The following is a 19,526-nucleotide window of genomic DNA, read 5'->3' as shown; positions in this document are numbered from 1 at the left end:
TTATAATAAACTAGCGACCCGCCCTCGCTTCGCTTCGGAAACATTAAAACACACATGAAACCAAAAAATAAAATAAAAAAAAGTAGCCTATGTTCATCAGGGACAATGTCGGCTTCTAATGGAAAAAGAATTTTTCAAATCGGTCCAGTAGTTTCGGAGCCTATTCGAAACAAACAAACAAACAAATCTTTCCTCTTTATAATATTAGTATAGATATAGATAAATAATAATAATAAAGGGCAATTGTGCTGTTTAACGATTTTCTGTCCGAAATCCGATAGTTGGGGAATACTTTTGCCTAAAATAATGCTATTTTTAGCATAATATATAGTAATTAATAATATTTAATAATGTTTTTTGTGTTACCGAGTTAGGCGTTTTGGTGCAAACTGTAAGCCTGACTTTGTATTGAATTGAATAAATAAATAAATAAATAAAAAATAACTGGGAACGAATAACGCCCGATCATCCGGTCCCAATTTAGGAATCCCTGTGCTATGGGTACCAGAGACTGACAAACATACATAAATGCGTTTTAAATCTAAACATATATAGATAATAAACACCCAGACAAAAAGCAAACAAACCTGTTCATCACACAATATTTGCCCGATGTCGAAATCGAACTCACGACCCTCGGCGCGTAATCAGGTGCGCTAACTACTGCTCCACCGAATCAATCAATATTATATTATTTTCGTGTATTTTCCTAATGATAGGGAGTCTCATGAGTCAGCACGTACAGATGTCATTATCTCAGCTAATTAAGCCCCGAAGCAGTCACGCCTTCCGATCTTAATGTTGAGACAACTTTACGGAAAAGCTTATCGTTAATACGGGCTACTTATTTGTGTGAGATTTTCCACAAGTGCGTGTGAACGTCTAAGCTATTATGTTTTGTTATGAGCCGGTCCAATATATTATTAGAATGCTAACATTATAAGATTCTTAATTCTCACTATCCACAAATTCGGTAGAATCTGGCGCCAAGTTCCGTTCAAAAATCCCGTTGTAAATAATAATTACTTTGTAAAGAACAAAGAAAATAAATTATAGGATTATAGCAACTTTAGCTATATGTCCAGTCGTCGTGGCCTAAAGGATAAGACGTCTGGTGCATTCGTGTTGAGCGATGCACCGGTGTTCGAATCTCAGGCGGGTACCATTTTTTCTAATGAAATACGTACTCAACAAAAGTTCACGATTGACTTCCACGGTGAAGGAATAACATCGTGTAATAAAAATCAAACTCGCAAAAGTATAACTTGCGTAAACACTGGTGGTAGGACCTCTTGTGAGTCCGCGCGGGTAGGTACCACCACCCAACCTATTTCTGCCGTGAGCAGGAATGCGTTTCGGCTTGAAAGATGGGGCAGCCGTTGTAACTATACTGAGATCTTAGAACTTATATCTCAAGGTGTAGACATTGACTGTAAATGAGAATCGACCCGAGTGTTAGAGTAGTCGGTTGCGATAATCACTTAAACAAGGCGATCTATGGTATGTTTTTTTTTTGTTTATATCGATGGACGAGCTCACAGCCCACCTGGTGTTAAGTGGTTACTAGAGCCCATAGACATCTACAACGTAAATGCGCTACCCACCTGTTTGTTTTTTTTCAAATATATGTTCAGATCATACGTTGCAGTTTGATGAATGAGACCGCAGTTTTGTCGATATAAATGTCTTATGTCACTTCTAACACATGGCTCTAGGTCTGTGGCGTTGTTCAGCTTATTATATCTATAGATCCCTGCTTAATGTCCTCCTTGCGTCGGTTTCCTCATTACTGAGGGTCGTGGTCATGGCCTTGAAACAGTTTGTTTTTTATAATGCACCGCCATCTGTTCCTATCTGCAGCTGAGTGCAGAGCGTCGTGTACTGTGGTATCAAGGGCTGCACGAATCTGGTCCGTCCAACAGGTCGGGTTCCTGCCGCTTGGTCGCTTGCCTTCGATCTTTCCAGTGACCACCAATTTCTCCAGGTTGTCATTGTCTTACCTTGCAATGTGGTCAAAGTATTCAAGAATCCCTCGCAGACAAATGGTGGAGAGTCTAGTCCGGATCTTGAGCTGAGCTAGGACGGATACATTGGTGCGGCTTACGGTCCAGGGAATACCCAACATCCTCCTCCAGCACCACATTCCGAAGGCGTCATAACGACATACCTACTAATTAACGACTTGTCTTATCTAATGAAATATTTCGTGCTAATATAAGTGAACTACGCTAAAATATACGAAACTGTTTACTTCTGACATAAAATAACAGCTTGTAACGTTATTTAAAACATCATCTTGTCTGGAGCATTCTGTTTCAGTCCAATTCGGTTTGCGAATAGCTTCATTTTGCATTCAACAAACGAGAGAGACGGTCCGTGTTGATTTAATTTAAATGAAATTATGAATTTGAAGAATTCGAGTCCCAGACATTAGTTTATTCGGGAATGGGTATATATTTTTTTTAAAGTTTAACTTTTTTTTTATTGCTTTTGTAGGCAGACGAACATACGGCCCACCTGATGGTGAGTGGTTACCGTCGCCCATGGACTTCAGCAATGCCAGGGGCAGAGCCAAGCCGCTGCCTACCGCTTAATACTCTCCACAAGCCTCGTTTGAAGAAGAACATGTCATAGCGCTCGGGAAACACCGTGAAGCTGAAATAGCCTCTCAAGGCTATCAGCATAGGTAGGCGAAAAAAAAAAAAAAAAGAACTCGATGACCTATGTATGCAATAATTTTGTTCTATATTTCTAAGGCAGTCTGCAAACAAATATCAGACAACTCTTTTCGTCCTTATTTATTCCAATGCAATTAAGCTATCAATCATTGTTTCTCGAGGTAGGAAGCGGCATCCACATTGTAATCCATCGGTATTAAACTTAAGCTATACAGATCAAAATACTTACGTAACACGTGCATTGATGCGTAAAGTTTAGAATAAAACCATGAATACATTACAGGAGTTCGTAGTAGTTCCATAAAAGCACATAGTAAAGCTCGGGAAAGCTTTGTCAAAGTTAACGGTTTGCGTTGAATTTATGTGCGACATAATTTTCGAACTTCAAACGCCGTGCGCGGTCCAAGTCATGGGATATATGCGACAACAGAATGTAAAGACAGCGTTTAAGTTTAAATAAAAAGGAATCTATTTTATTTATAGGAAGAGCATTAATAAAATGAATATGTATTCAACACTATAAAATTTGATCTAAACAAAAAAATAATATTAAAACGACATAAGCTTGCCTGGATCCTCAGGGTATCGCCGACTCTCACCGCCCTCTGTGCCGGATTCTGACCCCAGACGAGGATCGTCGGGTGAGAGAGAGTAAGGGAAGTAATTTGGTGCGTAGGGTCATAACTACATGGTAAACAGTCGACGTCGCCCTAAACACGTCATTACGGATCCTCCCGAATCATTAACGGTGCTTTTAGGTACATACCTCAAGCACCGGTCGCCGTCCTCGCCGAACCCGTCGCTTGTGGCGAAGGGCTCAACGAGTGAATTATCCCATAGATACATCCCACTGAGTTTCTCGGATCTTCTCAGTGGGTCGCGTTTTCGATCCGGTTGTAGATTCTGCGATGCATTGTTCTTGTAGCCAGTATTAGCAACAATCCAGCTTGAGCCCCGTGAGCTCACCTACACGTCAAGGAGAAACTGAAATAATATACTATAGAACTGTATTTAATACAAATATTTGAAGACTATATTATTCGCCATGTCGACTGTTGCTCTAAGCCTCTGCGCAGACCCCAGGTGACTGGGAGAATGATGATTCTGCATGTCGATTATACATAATTAATATCTATATTTCTTGGACCACACACCGTCACAACAAAGTCGCCGGTAAGCTCTACCGGTATTCAGGTAAGAGGCACTAAAGCCTACATTTAAACTGAAATTGTAAAATTTATTACACGTTCAATTCTAAACAAAACGCTTACGTTCATTCAGAAAAATTACGATTCTGTTCCGATTGAAAAATTAGAGAAATAATACAATTTAACAAACTTTGTCAAAACAATACAAACAGAGAACGTCATCAGTGTAGTTGAAGACAATTACACTTGCATTATTAATGTTACACCAGTAAGAGTAACGCCATCTATCGCTGAATAACCGAAACGAATATCAAAGGATCTAGTAACATCTAGAACGCTCGAGAAGTACAACGCCATCTATTGTCAGATAGCGAAAACACACGCCGAAAATACTTGACTTGTGAGGAATGCTCTCGATAATCCTAGGGATGTCGTATCGACTATCAAAGCGTTGCAGAAATGGCACGCGGTTAGATAGTAATCGGAACTACATACTCGAAGCGAAATAGCCAAGCGGAAGAAGCGAATTGAGAATTTTAAAGTGTTCATTTAAACTGAAATTGTAAAATTTATTACACGTTCAATTCTAAACAAAACGCTTACGTTCATTCAGAAAAATTACGATTATGTTCCGATTGAAAAATTAGAGAAATTATACAATTTAACAAACTTTGTCAAAACAGTACAGACAGAAAACGTCATCAGTGTAGTTGAAGATAATTAAACTTGCATTACTATTAATAACTAGTTGCCCCGCAGTAGTCGAAATTTGACTATAATGAATTGAAATTATATGTTTGAACATCATTATGATTCTATTGTCAACTATTGTTCGCGACGGACATGAATAAATATAAGATTAGAATAGATATTGTTCGCGACGGACATAGGTAGTGTTAAAATAGTTATAGAAAACGTCCGTAATAAATAGTTGTGTTAGAAAATAGTTAAAATAGAGAATAAATAGTTATAAATGTCCGTAACAGATAAAAGAATAGTATGTTAAAATAAGTTAAAGAATAAATAGTTGTAATAGGGAAATGTCCGTAAATAGTTAAATAGAGATATGTTCGCCAAGAACAGCGAAAATAAATAGACATCCAAATAAACGGATATGTTGTGAAATAATAAATGTGAATAGAGATAGTTAAAAATAGAAAAATAGATATAAGTAAATTTGTAAATATTTGTTTGAAAATAAAGATTGGTCCTCGTGGTCTTTAATTTGGCGTGGGAACGCAGGAGCGAGTCACAATACGGGCAACTAATAGAGCGACTAGGCAAACAATAGGCGAGCGAGGCAGCCGAGAGAACAATAGACGCCCACCGTGCTCGGACTCATAATAGCGCTGGCCGAGTGCGTGTGGGCGACCATAAATAAGGGGCCTACCTCGCTGCAAATTCAGTTCGAGACAGCGAGCCGACGAGTCAAGACCTCTCCGGAAGAAGAGGAGAGCGCCAACCGAACAAGAAAAGACTCGCTCCTACGCCCTGCGCCGGTCAAGCCACGAGGACCGTGTGAACGCCATACTTGAAGCCTTCGTTATTTTCCTCGAACCAATCCCAGCACCCGTTCCGCGACAGCCACTGCGGCAATACTCGAGCCACCACGTTTCAACGAGTAAGAAGTCTAAAAATCACACGTGGTGGCCGAAACCTGAGCGGTGGCCGTCCGGAATATTGGTCCTTCGAGAGCCGGATTCATTTGAGGAAGATCGAAGAAAATTGAAGATTGAAGATTGAAGAAATGGTGCTCACACGGTCCGAGAAGATGAGGTCGTCGCGCCTTGACCGGCCCGGCAACGAAGCTGTCTCGGGCTCAACATCGCAAGACGCACAGCAACGAGCTGTGACGGCCGCGCCGCGTTCGGGAGTGACGCAGGGACCGCCACCGTTGGCGGCAACCTCCTCCCAGTCAACCGCGCCGCGTTCGGGAGTGACGCAGGGACCGCTACTGATGGCGGCACCCTCCTCCCAAGTGGAAAAGTGTCCGGGAGTGCCGCGGGGCTCACAAGCGATGCCCCCCTCCCGCCAAATATTGCCTACGCAATACTCGCCGGCGTCGCCAACGGGACCGAACAGCGGGGTCTGTCGTCGAGTGGTCAGACCTCCCAGCACCGCGACACCGGCAACAACTTCAGGCGACGCAGCAACGGAGAGCGTCGTATCCGCGAGCCAGAACAGAAAAGAGTCAGCGCTCACGGCCAATCCAATTGTACACGGGTCCCACATCACGGACGCCGCTGCCAAAATCTCGACGACAGAAGAAGGCTCCACACTCCGCGACGGGATGGCGCCACCAGTACGAGGATCTTCAAGAAAGTCGAGTCAACAGTCACAACGGCTGTTGCTTATGGCGCGCCTCAAAGAAGAGCATCTCCGCGCCAAGGAAGAACAAGCCCGACTCCAAGCAGAGCTCGCCGCCGCCCGCATCTCAACATTAGAAGCCGAAGCGCTCGTTGAAGAGGAGGAAGATGCGCGCACAACACTCACGGAGGACGAGAACGAGCAATCACAGCGCATCGATACATGGCTCAGTCAACAACGATCGATCGCGCTACACGGAGTCGAAGAAAGAGTAATGCAGCCAACACACGGATCACCAGCCACCATCGAGCAACCGCAACTGGAACTTCCCGCACCAATAGAACAGCTGAAGCTACCGGCCCCTGCCGCGGCACCGATTGCCGTACCTGTCGCACCGAAGAGCGACATCGCCGAACTAGCAGCTGCCATCGCGACGGCCGCCCGCCAAGCCAGGCCCGGACCATCGCATCGGTACTACGGGGAGCTTCCAGTGTACAGTGGATCGCACCAAGAATGGCTCTCCTTCAAGGTCGCCTACGCCGAATCAGCGGACAGCTTCAGCGCCGCAGAGAACACTGCGAGACTTCGGCGTACGTTAAGAGGAAGAGCAAGAGAAGCGGTCGAAAACTTGTTGCTGCATTACACCGAGCCCGCCGAGATCATGCGGACTCTAGAATCGCGCTTCGGACGTCCAGAAGCAATCGCCGCAACGGAGCTGGAACGACTGCGCGCGCTGCCACGCTGCACGGACACACCGAGGGACATCTGCGTATTCGCGAATAAGGTGAACAACGTCGTCGCCGCTCTGAGGGCCCTCAACCGCGTACATTATATGTACAACCCGGAGCTCACCAACATCACATCGGAGAAGCTGCCGTCCACTCTACGCCACCGCTGGTTCGAATTCTCAGCGACTCAACCGGCGGGAGAACCGGACCTCGTCAAGCTGTCGCGCTTCCTGCAACGCGAGGCGGACCTGTGCAGCCCATACGCACAGCCGGAGCCAGAGACGAGAGTGGAGAACACCAGCGGTCGGCGGAAGATGGTGAACACGCCTCAGAGGACGCACACCACGCAAGCGAAGGAAGAGAGGAAATGCGCAGCATGTCAGAAGCCGGGGCACATCCCACAAGATTGTCCCGAATTCAAGAGAGCAGCCGTCAGCGAGCGCTGGGATACGGCGAAGCGCGAGAATTTGTGTTTCCGGTGCCTACGGTTCCGGTCCCGGGGACACGTATGCAAAAAGAAGAAGTGCGGCGTCGACAGCTGTGAACGCACGCACCACGAGCTGTTGCATAAGAAACCAGCATGGCAGAAGCCGAAGGAAAAAGAAGAGGCGGTCACCTCGACGTGGGCCGCAAGGAGTGCGACAGCCTACCTAAAGATGGCGCCAATTACTGTTATCGGACCGGCGGGAGAAGCAGATACATGGGCCCTGCTGGACGACGGGTCAACGATCTCGCTGATTGACGAAGACTTCGCGAGACGAGTGGGCGCCAAAGGACCGATCGAACCCCTCTTCATCACTGCCATCGGCGACAATAAGATAGACGCAACACGCTCACGACGCGTCCCGCTGAAGCTATGCGGACGCACGGGGGAACCGCAAGACCTGAACCTACGGACAGTCAACGGCTTAAAATTAACACCACAGCGACTGAACATCGAAGTCCTCGCGTCGTGCCATCACCTCACCGACCTCCGGCATCACTTCAAAACGAGCTACGCCTCGCCGAAGATCCTGATCGGCCAAGACAACTGGCACCTGCTGGTGACGGAGGAGATGCGGACGGGACGACGCGATCAGCCAGTGGCGTCTCGTACTCCGCTCGGGTGGGTCGTGCACGGAGCACACCCAGGAGGCAAGAGACAGCGCGTCAACTTCGTGGCACACGCGACGACGGCCGACGCGAACATGGACGAAGCCCTCAGGCACTACTTCGCGATCGAGGGACTCACCGTCGCCGCCAAGACACCGAAGAACGACCCAGACGAGCGCGCGCTGAAGATCCTGCGAGAGACCACTCAACAGCGACCCGACGGCCGCTACGAGACCGCACTGCTGTGGCGTGAGGAGGGCCTGAAGATGCCCAACAATTTCGAAGCCACGCTGAATCGCCTGACGTCCGTAGAGAAGAAACTGGAGAAGGATCCAAATTTGAAAGAGCGCTACAAGCGACAAATGGACGCACTGGTAGCGAAAGGATACGCCGAAGTAGCTCCGTCAACGGGGACGAAGGACCGAACCTGGTACCTGCCACACTTCGGCGTAACACATCCGATGAAGCCGGACAAGATTCGCATCGTGCACGACGCCGCTGCGAAGACTAGAGGGAAGAGCCTTAACGACTTCCTGCTCACCGGCCCGGACCTGCTGCAGTCGCTGCCCGGAGTGATGATGCGCTTCAGGCAGCACGCCGTCGCCGTCTCAGCGGACATCACGGAGATGTTCATGCAAATAGGCGTCCAAAGCGAGGACCGCGACGCGCTCCGGTACTTGTGGAGGGAGGACCCTTCACAGGAGCCTACAGAGTACCGGATGAAATCTATAATCTTTGGCGCGACAAGCTCACCCGCGACCGCCATCTACGTGAAGAACGCCAACGCGGAGAAGTACCGACTGCAGTACCCGGACGCCGCCGACGCAATCGTACGCAACCACTATATGGACGATTATTTGGGAAGTTACCGGACAAGCGAAGACGCGATCAGGATCGCAAATGAGGTGAGGGCAGTACACCGGCAAGGCCATTTCGAGTTACGCAAATGGACCTCGAACAACGAGGAGGTACGGTGCCACATGACCGACGAAGCCCCACCTACAAGTGTGACGCTGTCCGATGGAACGGAAATAGAACGAGTACTTGGCCTGGTGTGGAGACCTGCTGAAGACGTCCTCGCCTTCAATCTGGACATGGCGCGAATCCCAAAAGAAGTCTTGGAGAGCAGCGCGCCTACGAAGAGACAGGCTCTGCGAATAATGATGTCCGTCTACGACCCCCAAGGCATCGCATCACCAGTCACTGTCGGAGCGAAGAAGATCCTGCAAGAGACGTGGCGCCGAGGGACGGCGTGGGACTCCCCCCTCGATGAAGACCTCTGCGCGATGTGGAGAGAGTGGATCGACCACTTAAGACGCCTGCGCGGCGTCTCAGTGCCGCGCTGTTATCCCGGCTACTCAGACGCCGCCAACCTCCAGCTCCACACATACGTAGACGCCAGTGAGTCCGCCTACGCCGCCGCGTTATACTGGCGCGCCGAAATGCCCGACGGGGAGATCAGGACCTCCCTCGTACTCGCCAAAGCCCGAGTCGCGCCCTTGAAACTCACCTCGATACCGCGCCTCGAGCTACAAGCTGCCGTGATGGGCAGCCGCATGGCCGCGGCTGTCACAGAGGAACACGACCGAAAACCAGACGCGAGAGTGTTCTGGACAGACAGCGCCACCGTATTGACCGGGCTACGAACGGGGTCGAGATCGTATCGACCGTTCGTCGCTCACCGCATTGCAGCGATAGAAGAGAACAGCACTGTGGAGGAATGGCGCTGGGTCCCCACGAAGGAAAATGTCGCCGACGACGCCACCAGAGAACTACCCGTCGGCTTTGAAAGAAACCACCGCTGGTTCATAGGCCCGGAATACCTAAGACGGCATCCGGATGATTGGCCCGTACAACGGACTGCAAGAAGGGCAGAAGAGACGGGTGAAGAGAAGTGCGCAACGCTCGCCGTGAGCAGAGAGAGCCTCGGCGAAGCGATCCCGGACCCAAGACGCTTCTCCAAGTGGGAGAAGTACCTGCGTGCAACGGGGCGAATACTGCAATTCGTCGACCTATGCCGCAGAAGTCGCGAGCGCACTCATTACAAGAGGACCAGACGGAACCCGCGTTCGGACCCGACGTGGGAGAGAAATAGAAAGAAGACGACTTCGAAGACCCCGCTGAACACACCGCGGACGCCAGAGCAAGCAGTCATTCAATGGAAAACTTTAGACGCCGACGCGCCGAGACGCTCATTTGGCGACAGAGCCAGCGGGCGGCCTTCGAGGAAGAGATTTTGGCGCTCCAACGAGGGAAACAAATATCCCCAGCGAGCCGACTGCGAAACTTGTCCGTAACTTACACGGACGGGATATTGAGAATAAACGGACGCATCGGCAACATTGAGGGAGCTGACGTCATCACCTCGCCTCTCGTGCTAGACGGATCCCGACGCGAAACGAGGCTGATGATAGACTTCATCCATAGAAAGATGCACCACGCCGGAACCGAAGCTACGATCGCCGAGTGCCGACAGTCGTACTGGGTCTTACGCCTACGCCCAGTGACACGGAGCGTAATCCACAACTGTCTTCCGTGTCGTATCCGCAAGGACACACCACCGCGTCCAGCCACGGGCGATCACCCACCAAGCAGACTGGCACACCATCGGCGACCATTCACATACGTGGGCCTCGATTACTTCGGACCGTATCAAGTTACCACCGGCAGAAGCACCCAGAAGCACTACGTGGCCATCTTCACATGTCTCACTACGCGTGCGGTGCATTTAGAACCGGCAGCGAGCCTCAGCACGGACTCAGCAGTGATGGCACTCCGGCGCATGATCGCGCGCCGGGAAGCTCCGACGGAAATATGGAGCGACAACGGCACCAATTTACGGGGTGCCGACAAGGAGCTGCGCCAAGCTTTGGACAAGGCGACCGAGCATGAAGCGAGCCTAAGGCTTATACAATGGCGCTTCATCCCACCGGGTGCGCCTTTCATGGGCGGCGCCTGGGAGAGAATGGTGCGGGCGGTAAAGGCCGCGCTCTCGGCCACGGAACAGCCGAGGCACCCGACGCCCGAAATATTTCACACTCTGCTAGCAGAGGCAGAGTTCACAGTGAACAGCCGACCTCTCACCCACGTATCGGTGAGCGCCGACGATCCCGACCCTCTGACGCCGAACCACTTCCTGCTGGGAGGCCCGGCGCGAGTCCCCGTGCCGGGCAAATTTGACGACGCCGACCTCATAGGGCGCGCACACTGGCGCGCAGCACAACGTCTGGCAGATGTGTTCTGGAGTCGCTGGCTCCGGGAGTACCTGCCCGACCTGCAGAACCGGCGGGAGCCCCACAGCCGCGGGCCCGCCCTGAAGATAGGCGACGTCGTGATAATAGCAGACGGAACGCTCCCACGGAACACCTGGCCACGTGGGATCATCCAGGAGGTTTACCCGGGGGCCGACGGCATCACTCGAGTGGTCGACGTGCGCACCGCCGGCGGTATCCTGCGACGCCCGGCGAAGAAGATTATCGTGCTGCCCACGATGACCGCCGCTCACCAGGGAGGATGCAGCGACGTGAACGACGCTGCACGGCGGGAGGATGTTCGCGACGGACATGAATAAATATAAGATTAGAATAGATATTGTTCGCGACGGACATAGGTAGTGTTAAAATAGTTATAGAAAACGTCCGTAATAAATAGTTGTGTTAGAAAATAGTTAAAATAGAGAATAAATAGTTATAAATGTCCGTAACAGATAAAAGAATAGTATGTTAAAATAAGTTAAAGAATAAATAGTTGTAATAGGGAAATGTCCGTAAATAGTTAAATAGAGATATGTTCGCCAAGAACAGCGAAAATAAATAGACATCCAAATAAACGGATATGTTGTGAAATAATAAATGTGAATAGAGATAGTTAAAAATAGAAAAATAGATATAAGTAAATTTGTAAATATTTGTTTGAAAATAAAGATTGGTCCTCGTGGTCTTTAATTTGGCGTGGGAACGCAGGAGCGAGTCACAATACGGGCAACTAATAGAGCGACTAGGCAAACAATAGGCGAGCGAGGCAGCCGAGAGAACAATAGACGCCCACCGTGCTCGGACTCATAATAGCGCTGGCCGAGTGCGTGTGGGCGACCATAAATAAGGGGCCTACCTCGCTGCAAATTCAGCCCGGGACACCAGTGCGCAGAGGATCCAAATTGGTTGTGCTGTACAATTTGTCGAACCCAAACCGTGAGAGTGTGCTATCTAGTGTAGTTGTTACGGCGCGGAGACGTTCCGGACAACAATACACAGGACCCGGGAACAGGTAAGTGGATTGACGCTTCTTCCTAACATTAGTTAAATACGGGTGGGTGTCGTCCAGCCTGTATAGCTGCGTCACCATTTTATTTAATAATAAAATCGGCGGACGTTAGCGCCAATAGGGTCTGGCCTCCCGTGTCTACTCCCAGTCCTGTCCTACCCCTCGGGGCTAGGCGGGACTGTAGCTAAACCCGGTTGCTAAGTACTTGGTTAGATTAGGGACCCCGATATCGGGAACCAGGTAAGTCTTATAGCCGATTCAGTTTTTGTTCTTTAATAAGTAGTGTAAATAAGTAGTGTAAATAGTCAAATTATTATAAATTCAATAGATTAACTTTCCACAAATTTATCAGTTACATTAAAGTCGTGTGATTGTACGAGCCAATGAGAGGCGAGTACGACAGGAATTCGTAGTTCCATAATCACACCAAGAATTTATTTCTATCTACCCCCCAAAACATTAATTTTCTTTTTCGTTATTATTTCATAGTTTCATTCTAAGTTAGTTTGCTTTTTCGAACCGACCGACGACCCACACCTTCATAAGTCTTCATTTATAATAACCACATCTATCTTGTTTAATTATATATTAGTTAGTCTAAATAATTATGTTGCAATTATATCGTTACTGGACGAATCTTCGCAATTTTAATTTATGTTCACAAAACTTTTCATTTCACTAAATTGTAAAATATTGTAGTAAATTTTAAAATTTTTTTTTTTTTTTTTTTGATTTGTTTGATTTTTCTTATTATCTTAGATTATTTTAGATTACTAATAAACTATATTGATTAAGAGCATAGTTGTTATTTTACCGTGCTATTGCGATTGATTCGGTCAGTGATGCTGTAATGGCATACGGATTATCCCTTTTTTTTCTTTTTATTTCATATTATATAGCACATAGTTTATGTAAATAGAATACCAACAATAACCAGACATACTGTAAATATTTATTCATTTAAACCGGTCGCGTCGGTTTCGATCACATAGTTAGTTATACCTACAAATTATAATTCAATTTAAGTTAACGGATATGACAATTTGGGACCTGACGTCGGTGGAATCTTGAGCCAAGACTTCGAAATCATGTCTGGGGGATCATCTCCCCCCATTATCAGCACACCCGGCCCGCCCCGTAAGGGACGCCAAGTGACAGCGGGTTTATTTACCCAACACGCCCCATCTATTCGCCCGGAACTGGGCCTTGGAACGGACGAACGACCCGGGCCCTCAGTCGCGGCCCAGGGATCTCCGGGGATCGGTCCGAAGGAAACTTCTTTTTCTCCGTTGACCGATCGCTCTGGGCCCCCTCGGCCGCGAAAGAAGGCCCGATCCGAGTCCGACCATAGCATTTCCGAAGCCCAAGATAAACGACCCCGGATTGGACCCTCGTCCAAATCGATAATCGAAGCGGATGAGGATGGAAATAGTGAGGAGACATCCTATGAGACAACGGATTCGGAATACGAGTCCGATGCAACTCACTCTTCTCACTCTTCCTCCTCGAGTAAGGAGTCCCCGCCCACCCGAAAGCCCATCCCTAGACCGAGGATGTGTGTCGAGACGGCTGTGGCTGCAGCAGCTAAGCAGCTGCGTACACCTCCTCGGTCTCCCTCCCCTCCAATCTCACCCATTCCACCAGTCCCGCGTAGAGGTGCCCCCACTACAAGCTGCACAGTGGGCAACCTTGAATCAACAAGGTATATGGACCTCGAACACTCCAAACCCACGACCGGTACAGCCGTGTCCCCGATCCCCTCAACTTCATACGCTGCTATGGCAGCAAAGCAACTGGTTCCCACCAAAAGACAATGCAAACCCCCTGCTCCAGGTAAGTCTGGTACCAGTGAGGTCCCCCGCCGTCACCCCCCTATTATGGTCGAGGCGCTTCCCAATTGGCCCCGCCATATGGCGGCCTTAAGGGAGCGCTTGGGGAGGGCCCCATCTGTGCGTCCTTACGGAACAGGGTTTCGATTTCTGCCCGCGTCGGGAGAGGAATATAGGGTTGTCCAGGCCTATCTCGCCGAGGTCTCCTCCACTGACAATGCCATTAAATGGTATTGTTACGCGTTGGAGGAGGAGATCCCGGCGAGGGTGGCTATTCGTGGACTGCCTGCCGATACCGACGCGGCGGAAATCACAAACTCCCTGAAGGAGCTAGGGTTTCCGGCTCGCTACGCGCGGTGCATACGGGCCAAGAGAGGGCGGCCAGGTTGCGTCTTTTATGTAACCTTGGACCACCTCTCGAAGGATGACCTCGCCCGCTTGTACGCGGTTGAAGAACTGATGTACTTGCCGGGGGTGTCAGTTGAGGGATGGCGTCCGAACCGAGGACCGGCGCAGTGCCATCGCTGCCAGGCCTTCGGACACGCCTCCACCAACTGCCACCGAGCGGTCCGCTGTGTGCGATGTGCGGGCGAGCACATCGTGGCGGACTGCCCGAGGCCAAGGGAGGGACCCCTCACCTGCGCCAACTGCGGGAAGGGCCACGCCGCTATTGACAAGCGGTGTGTGGTCTACCGCAGGAGGGCGCGGATGATGGGGGTCGCTATTCCTCCCCCCGTACCTCAAGCAGCGACGCGTGCCAGCCAAGCCCCTACCCCCGCTCCACGTCTCGGTCCACGCCCATCTCTGAAGGGTAAGGGCAAGGGGAAGACCTCTCAACCCCCCACTCTCCCTCCGGTTATAGAGCAACCTGCCACTGTGGAGGCCAACCCAACAGCGGCCACCCTGATGGCAGAAGCAAACCCGCAGCGAAAAGCTATAAAGCCGCGACCTGCCCCTCGTTCCAGTAATAAGGCAGCATCCAATTTACAAGCTGCCTTAACTACAACAAAAACTCAAAAAAAAATAAGAAAAAAAAATAAAGGCCAAAGAAAAAAAAAAAAAAAAGCAATGGAAGAAGCAGCTGCCCTGGGAGAAGGCCAAATTGAGCCAGCTACCGAACCTCCATGCCCAATGGAGACGACAGCCAGCGACCCGCTCCAGAACGCTAACATCACTCTGGGCGACTCACAGCCCCCATTACCACCCCGCCCGCAGAGAGAGCGGCGCAGTGGCCGACAGGACACGCAGCCTGCCGGCTTCGCTGCCTGGCTTCTCTCCCTGTGGGAGAAATTGTCCGAGGTGATCTCCGGAGTAATCCGAGAGATCGCCTCGGGAGCCAGTCCCTTCGGGGCCTTGCTCGCGGGGTTCTACCGGATGATTGCGCAGCTCAATGGCTAGCCAGGAGCTGCGCATCATCTATTGGAACCCCGACGGGATAGGGTCCCGGAGGTCGGAACTGATCCGACTCGCCCAGGAGTATGACCCGCAGGTTATCCTCCTGGGCGAGACCAAGCTCAAACCTCGACAAGATTTTAGGATGCCCAACTACTTCGTGTACCGACGGGACGAACTGACCTCCAGCGGGCGCCCGTTCAGGGGCACTGCGGCGCTCGTCAGGAGGGACGTGGTGCACGAGGAGCTTGAGCTACTGACCTTCGCCTCTACCAGAACGGTCGGGGTGAGGGTCCACGTACCGGGGGCCGAATTGCGGATTTATGCCGCGTATCGACCCCCGGGTCCTGATTTTGTCGAGGACGATATTAGACGGGCCTTGAACCATGATCGCCATCCGGCCTTGGTGGTCGGGGACCTCAATGCGAAACATGTCGCTTGGGGCTCCCGAATCATCACGCCGCCCGGAAGGCGATTGTACGAGGATGCCGAAAGGGGGGACTACTGCGTGGTCGGCCCCAACGAACCCACACACGTTCCAACGTTGGCCCGGTACCAACCGGACGTATTGGACGTGTGTGTTCACAAGGGGCTACAGTGCCCTCTAGCGATAGAGGCACTGTACGACCTGAGTACCCCTCACCTACCGATCTTGGTCACGGTGGGTTTGGGGCTCACTCGGGTCGCGACATCCCCTCTCAGGCCTAGGGTCGACTGGCAGTCCTTTACGGGACTGCTGGCCGACCAATCCTTGTTTCAAGACCCGTCTACCCCTGATGAGGTCGACACGGCGGCTTCCCGTCTCGTCGACACCATCAGGGGAGCCCTGGACCAAGTGACGACTCTGGTACCCAGCGGGGGCCCAGAGCGGAACTCCCGGTGCACCTCAAGACGTTAATTCGTCGGAAGAGGGCACTGAGGAGGCTCTGGGCGACATCTAGGTGTCCCAGGATTAAGCGCGAGCTCAACCGACTTGAGGGGGAGCTGGCGACTAAGATGCGGACCTACCGGGGTGATTCCTGGGAGGGGGGACTGTTGGACGCGTCCGACGACCGTACGATGGCCCCCCTTCACCGCATCTGTCGCCGGCTCACCAACAAGCCTTCCCCCACTTGCCCCTTGGAGGACGAGGGGGAAGACGGTGTTTTACACCGTTGGCTCGTGCCGAAGTCCTGGCCAACTCGCTGGAGCGGCAGTTCACTCCGAATGTCTCTGCACCCTCGATGGCTGCATTCCATCGCGAGGTGTCAGAGGGTGTAATCCAATTCCTCAAACCGGAATCGCCGGGAGTCGAGCTGGGAGATGACGACTTAGTCACTCCCAGCGAGGTGCGCCTCCTCATCAAGTTGATGAAGAGGCGCAAAGCCCCCGGCGAGGACGGTATTCCTCCCCTCGCCCTGCAAAACCTCCCTCCCTCAATCGTGTCAGCAATGACACGATTGTTTAATTCCATTCTCCGGGTAGGACACTTCCCTGGAACTTGGAAACTGGGCAAGATTATCGTCTTGCCCAAACCCGGCAAGGACAGGAGAAAGCCCTCCAGTTACCGACCGATTACCTTGCTCTCGCACGTGGGCAAGTTGTTCGAGCGGCTGCTCCTGAGGAGAATATCGCCGTATATTCTCCTCAGGCCGGAGCAATTCGGCTTTAGAAGCGGCCACTCGACGACTCTGCAACTGACCCGTGTCCTGCATCACTTGGCGGACCGGCGAAACTCGGGCCAATACACGGTCGCGGTCCTTCTCGATATCGAGAAGGCCTTCGACCGTGTGTGGCACGAGGGGCTGGTCCACAAGCTGCGGGACGCGGGCCTACCGCACGCTCACGTGCGACTGCTCGGGTCGTATCTGGAGGGCAGAACCTTCTTTGTCGCGGTCGAGGGCGCACGGTCTTCCGTGCGTCCCATTACGGCCGGGGTTCCCCAGGGTAGTGTCCTATCACCTATCCTATACGCCCTCTACACCAATGACATCCCCACCCTGGAGGGTCACCTTCGGGCGTGGGAGGAGGACGTGAAGTTGGCCTTGTTCGCTGACGACTCGGCCTACTTCTCGTCCTCTTCGTTCCCCTCTGCAGCCATTATGAGGATGCAGAGGCTTTTGGATTTACTGCCCCAGTGGCTGGACCGTTGGAGAGTCGCGGTCAATGTGGGAAAGACCGCGGCCTTACTCTACGGTCCGGTCCGTATCAGAGTCGTCCCAAAGAAACTCAGCCTCCGAGGTGTGAATGTCGAGTTCAGGACCACGGTCCGGTATCTCGGATGCGACATCGACCGCTCTTTGAGCATGGTCGCGCACGTCAACCGAGTCATCGGTCAGGCTCGCGCGGCCATGTTCTTATTGCGGCCGGTGTTTGCGTCCGGGCTTCCGACCAGGACCAGACTCGCCATTTACAAGACATACGTCCGTTCCCGCCTCACATACGCTGCTGTGGCCTGGTATCACCTGTTGTCGCCGTCCCAGCGATCTAGGTTGCAGGCCCAGCAGAGTCTTTCCCTCCGCATTATCGTCGGGGCCGGGCAGTACGTCAGAAATGACGTTATTGCCCGGGACCTAGGGGTGGAGTCGCTCGTGGAGTTTGTGACTAGGCTCGCCCGTAATATGTACGAGCGAGCCGAAAACGGGCCCCATGAGCATCTCCACAACATAGCCCCGCTGCACGCCAGACCACCGGATGGTACGGCGTTGCCGCGGGAGCTATTGGTACCCCGACGATCGTTCGGAGATAAAGCTCCTCGCCGGCTGTGAGGCCGGGGAGGACCTATGAGCGCCCCTCTCGGAGCTGAGTTTCATCAGCCTCTAGCCCCACGCCTCTTGCCCGTTTGGCGGGTCCCCCGTATGGGGACCGCGGCTGCACCCCGTAGGTGCAGCCTTATTTCCACGAGGGGCTTTGACCCCACCCCCCACCCCCTTTTGGGATGGGGTGTTCTTACCCGCTACAATCCTCCCCCCATCAATATTGTATAACGATGGGGAGAGGGGGAGAGGACTGTAGCGTGGAGTGCGGATTCACTCTCTCCCCCATATTAGGTTAGCTAGGTTATGTTAGGTTAAGTTAGATTAGGATTAGTTTAGGTGTGACGGCGCGCGCTGTCCCGGCACTCCACGGAGTGCAGGAACGGCGCGTTGCCGTCACTTAGATGTAAGTTAGATTAAGTTAGGTGTACTTTAGGCTAAGCTAGGATAAGACAAAATTGTAAAAAAAAAAAAAAAACAAAAAAAAAAACAAAAAAAAAAACAAAAAAAAAAAAAAAAAAACAACAAAAACAAAAAAAAAAAAAAAAAAAAAAATATAATAAAAAACAAAAAAAAAAAAAAAATGGAGGAGAGCAGCAGCCGCCCCAAGAAGAAGGGAAGAAAGAAGAAATGAAGAAAGGAAGAAAGAAGATGAAGAAGAAGATGAAGAAGGGAAGACAGAAATCGTCCCACCACTCACCTCGAGCCTGTGTACAGTCCATCCCGCAGTGCATCACCCCTGCCTTAATAGGCGGGGAGCTACAAGTCCGGGTAGAGGGGTTTCCCCGAGGCCCGTTCCGCGCCCCCGCAAGGGGACGCGACGACCCCACGACTGCAAATTCAGTTCGAGACAGCGAGCCGACGAGTCAAGACCTCTCCGGAAGAAGAGGAGAGCGCCAACCGAACAAGAAAAGACTCGCTCCTACGCCCTGCGCCGGTCAAGCCACGAGGACCGTGTGAACGCCATACTTGAAGCCTTCGTTATTTTCCTCGAACCAATCCCAGCACCCGTTCCGCGACAGCCACTGCGGCAATACTCGAGCCACCACGTTTCAACGAGTAAGAAGTCTAAAAATCACACGTGGTGGCCGAAACCTGAGCGGTGGCCGTCCGGAATAACTATAATCACAAATTCCGCCAAGACTACACTATAGAGAAAATAATATTAAAGACAAACAATATTGATATATTCTCAATTTGACCACAAAATTTAAGCAATAACAAAAAATTTTCAATAAACAAGAGTATAAATGCGTGTGTGTGTGAAATACATGATAGCGTGTGTAGTGTTTTTTTTATTTTATTTAATGTATTTTTTGTGCATAATTTAAAATAAAATAGCATTCGGCACTCC

At 51.0% G+C, this 19,526-nt stretch overlaps 2 protein-coding genes across 4 annotated transcripts in view; both read left to right on the top strand.

Moving 5' to 3' along the window:
• LOC114250841 (inactive dipeptidyl peptidase 10) overlaps positions 1–19,526 on the top strand; it is a 369,807-nt gene that overhangs the window by 154,960 nt on the left and 195,321 nt on the right. The window lies entirely within an intron of this gene.
• On the top strand, positions 4,662–10,379 carry LOC149500745 (uncharacterized). The gene has a single exon (XM_089736118.1). The coding sequence runs from the start codon at positions 5,574–5,576 to the stop codon at positions 10,248–10,250; it is 4,677 nt and encodes a 1,558-aa protein (XP_089592244.1). The 5' UTR covers positions 4,662–5,573; the 3' UTR covers positions 10,251–10,379.

The sequence above is a fragment of the Bombyx mandarina genome, chromosome 20 (assembly GCF_030267445.1).
Source record: "Bombyx mandarina strain Sakado chromosome 20, ASM3026744v2".
In the NCBI taxonomy this organism is placed as follows: domain Eukaryota; kingdom Metazoa; phylum Arthropoda; class Insecta; order Lepidoptera; family Bombycidae; genus Bombyx; species Bombyx mandarina.
The sequence above is the reverse complement of the archived record's forward strand: the minus strand, read 5'-3'. Positions and strand labels throughout refer to the sequence as shown.

Coding starts and splice junctions, on each gene's coding strand:
- LOC149500745 (XM_089736118.1), top strand. CDS start 5,574: ATGGTGCTCACACGGTCCGAGAAGATGAGGTCGTCGCGCCTTGACCGG.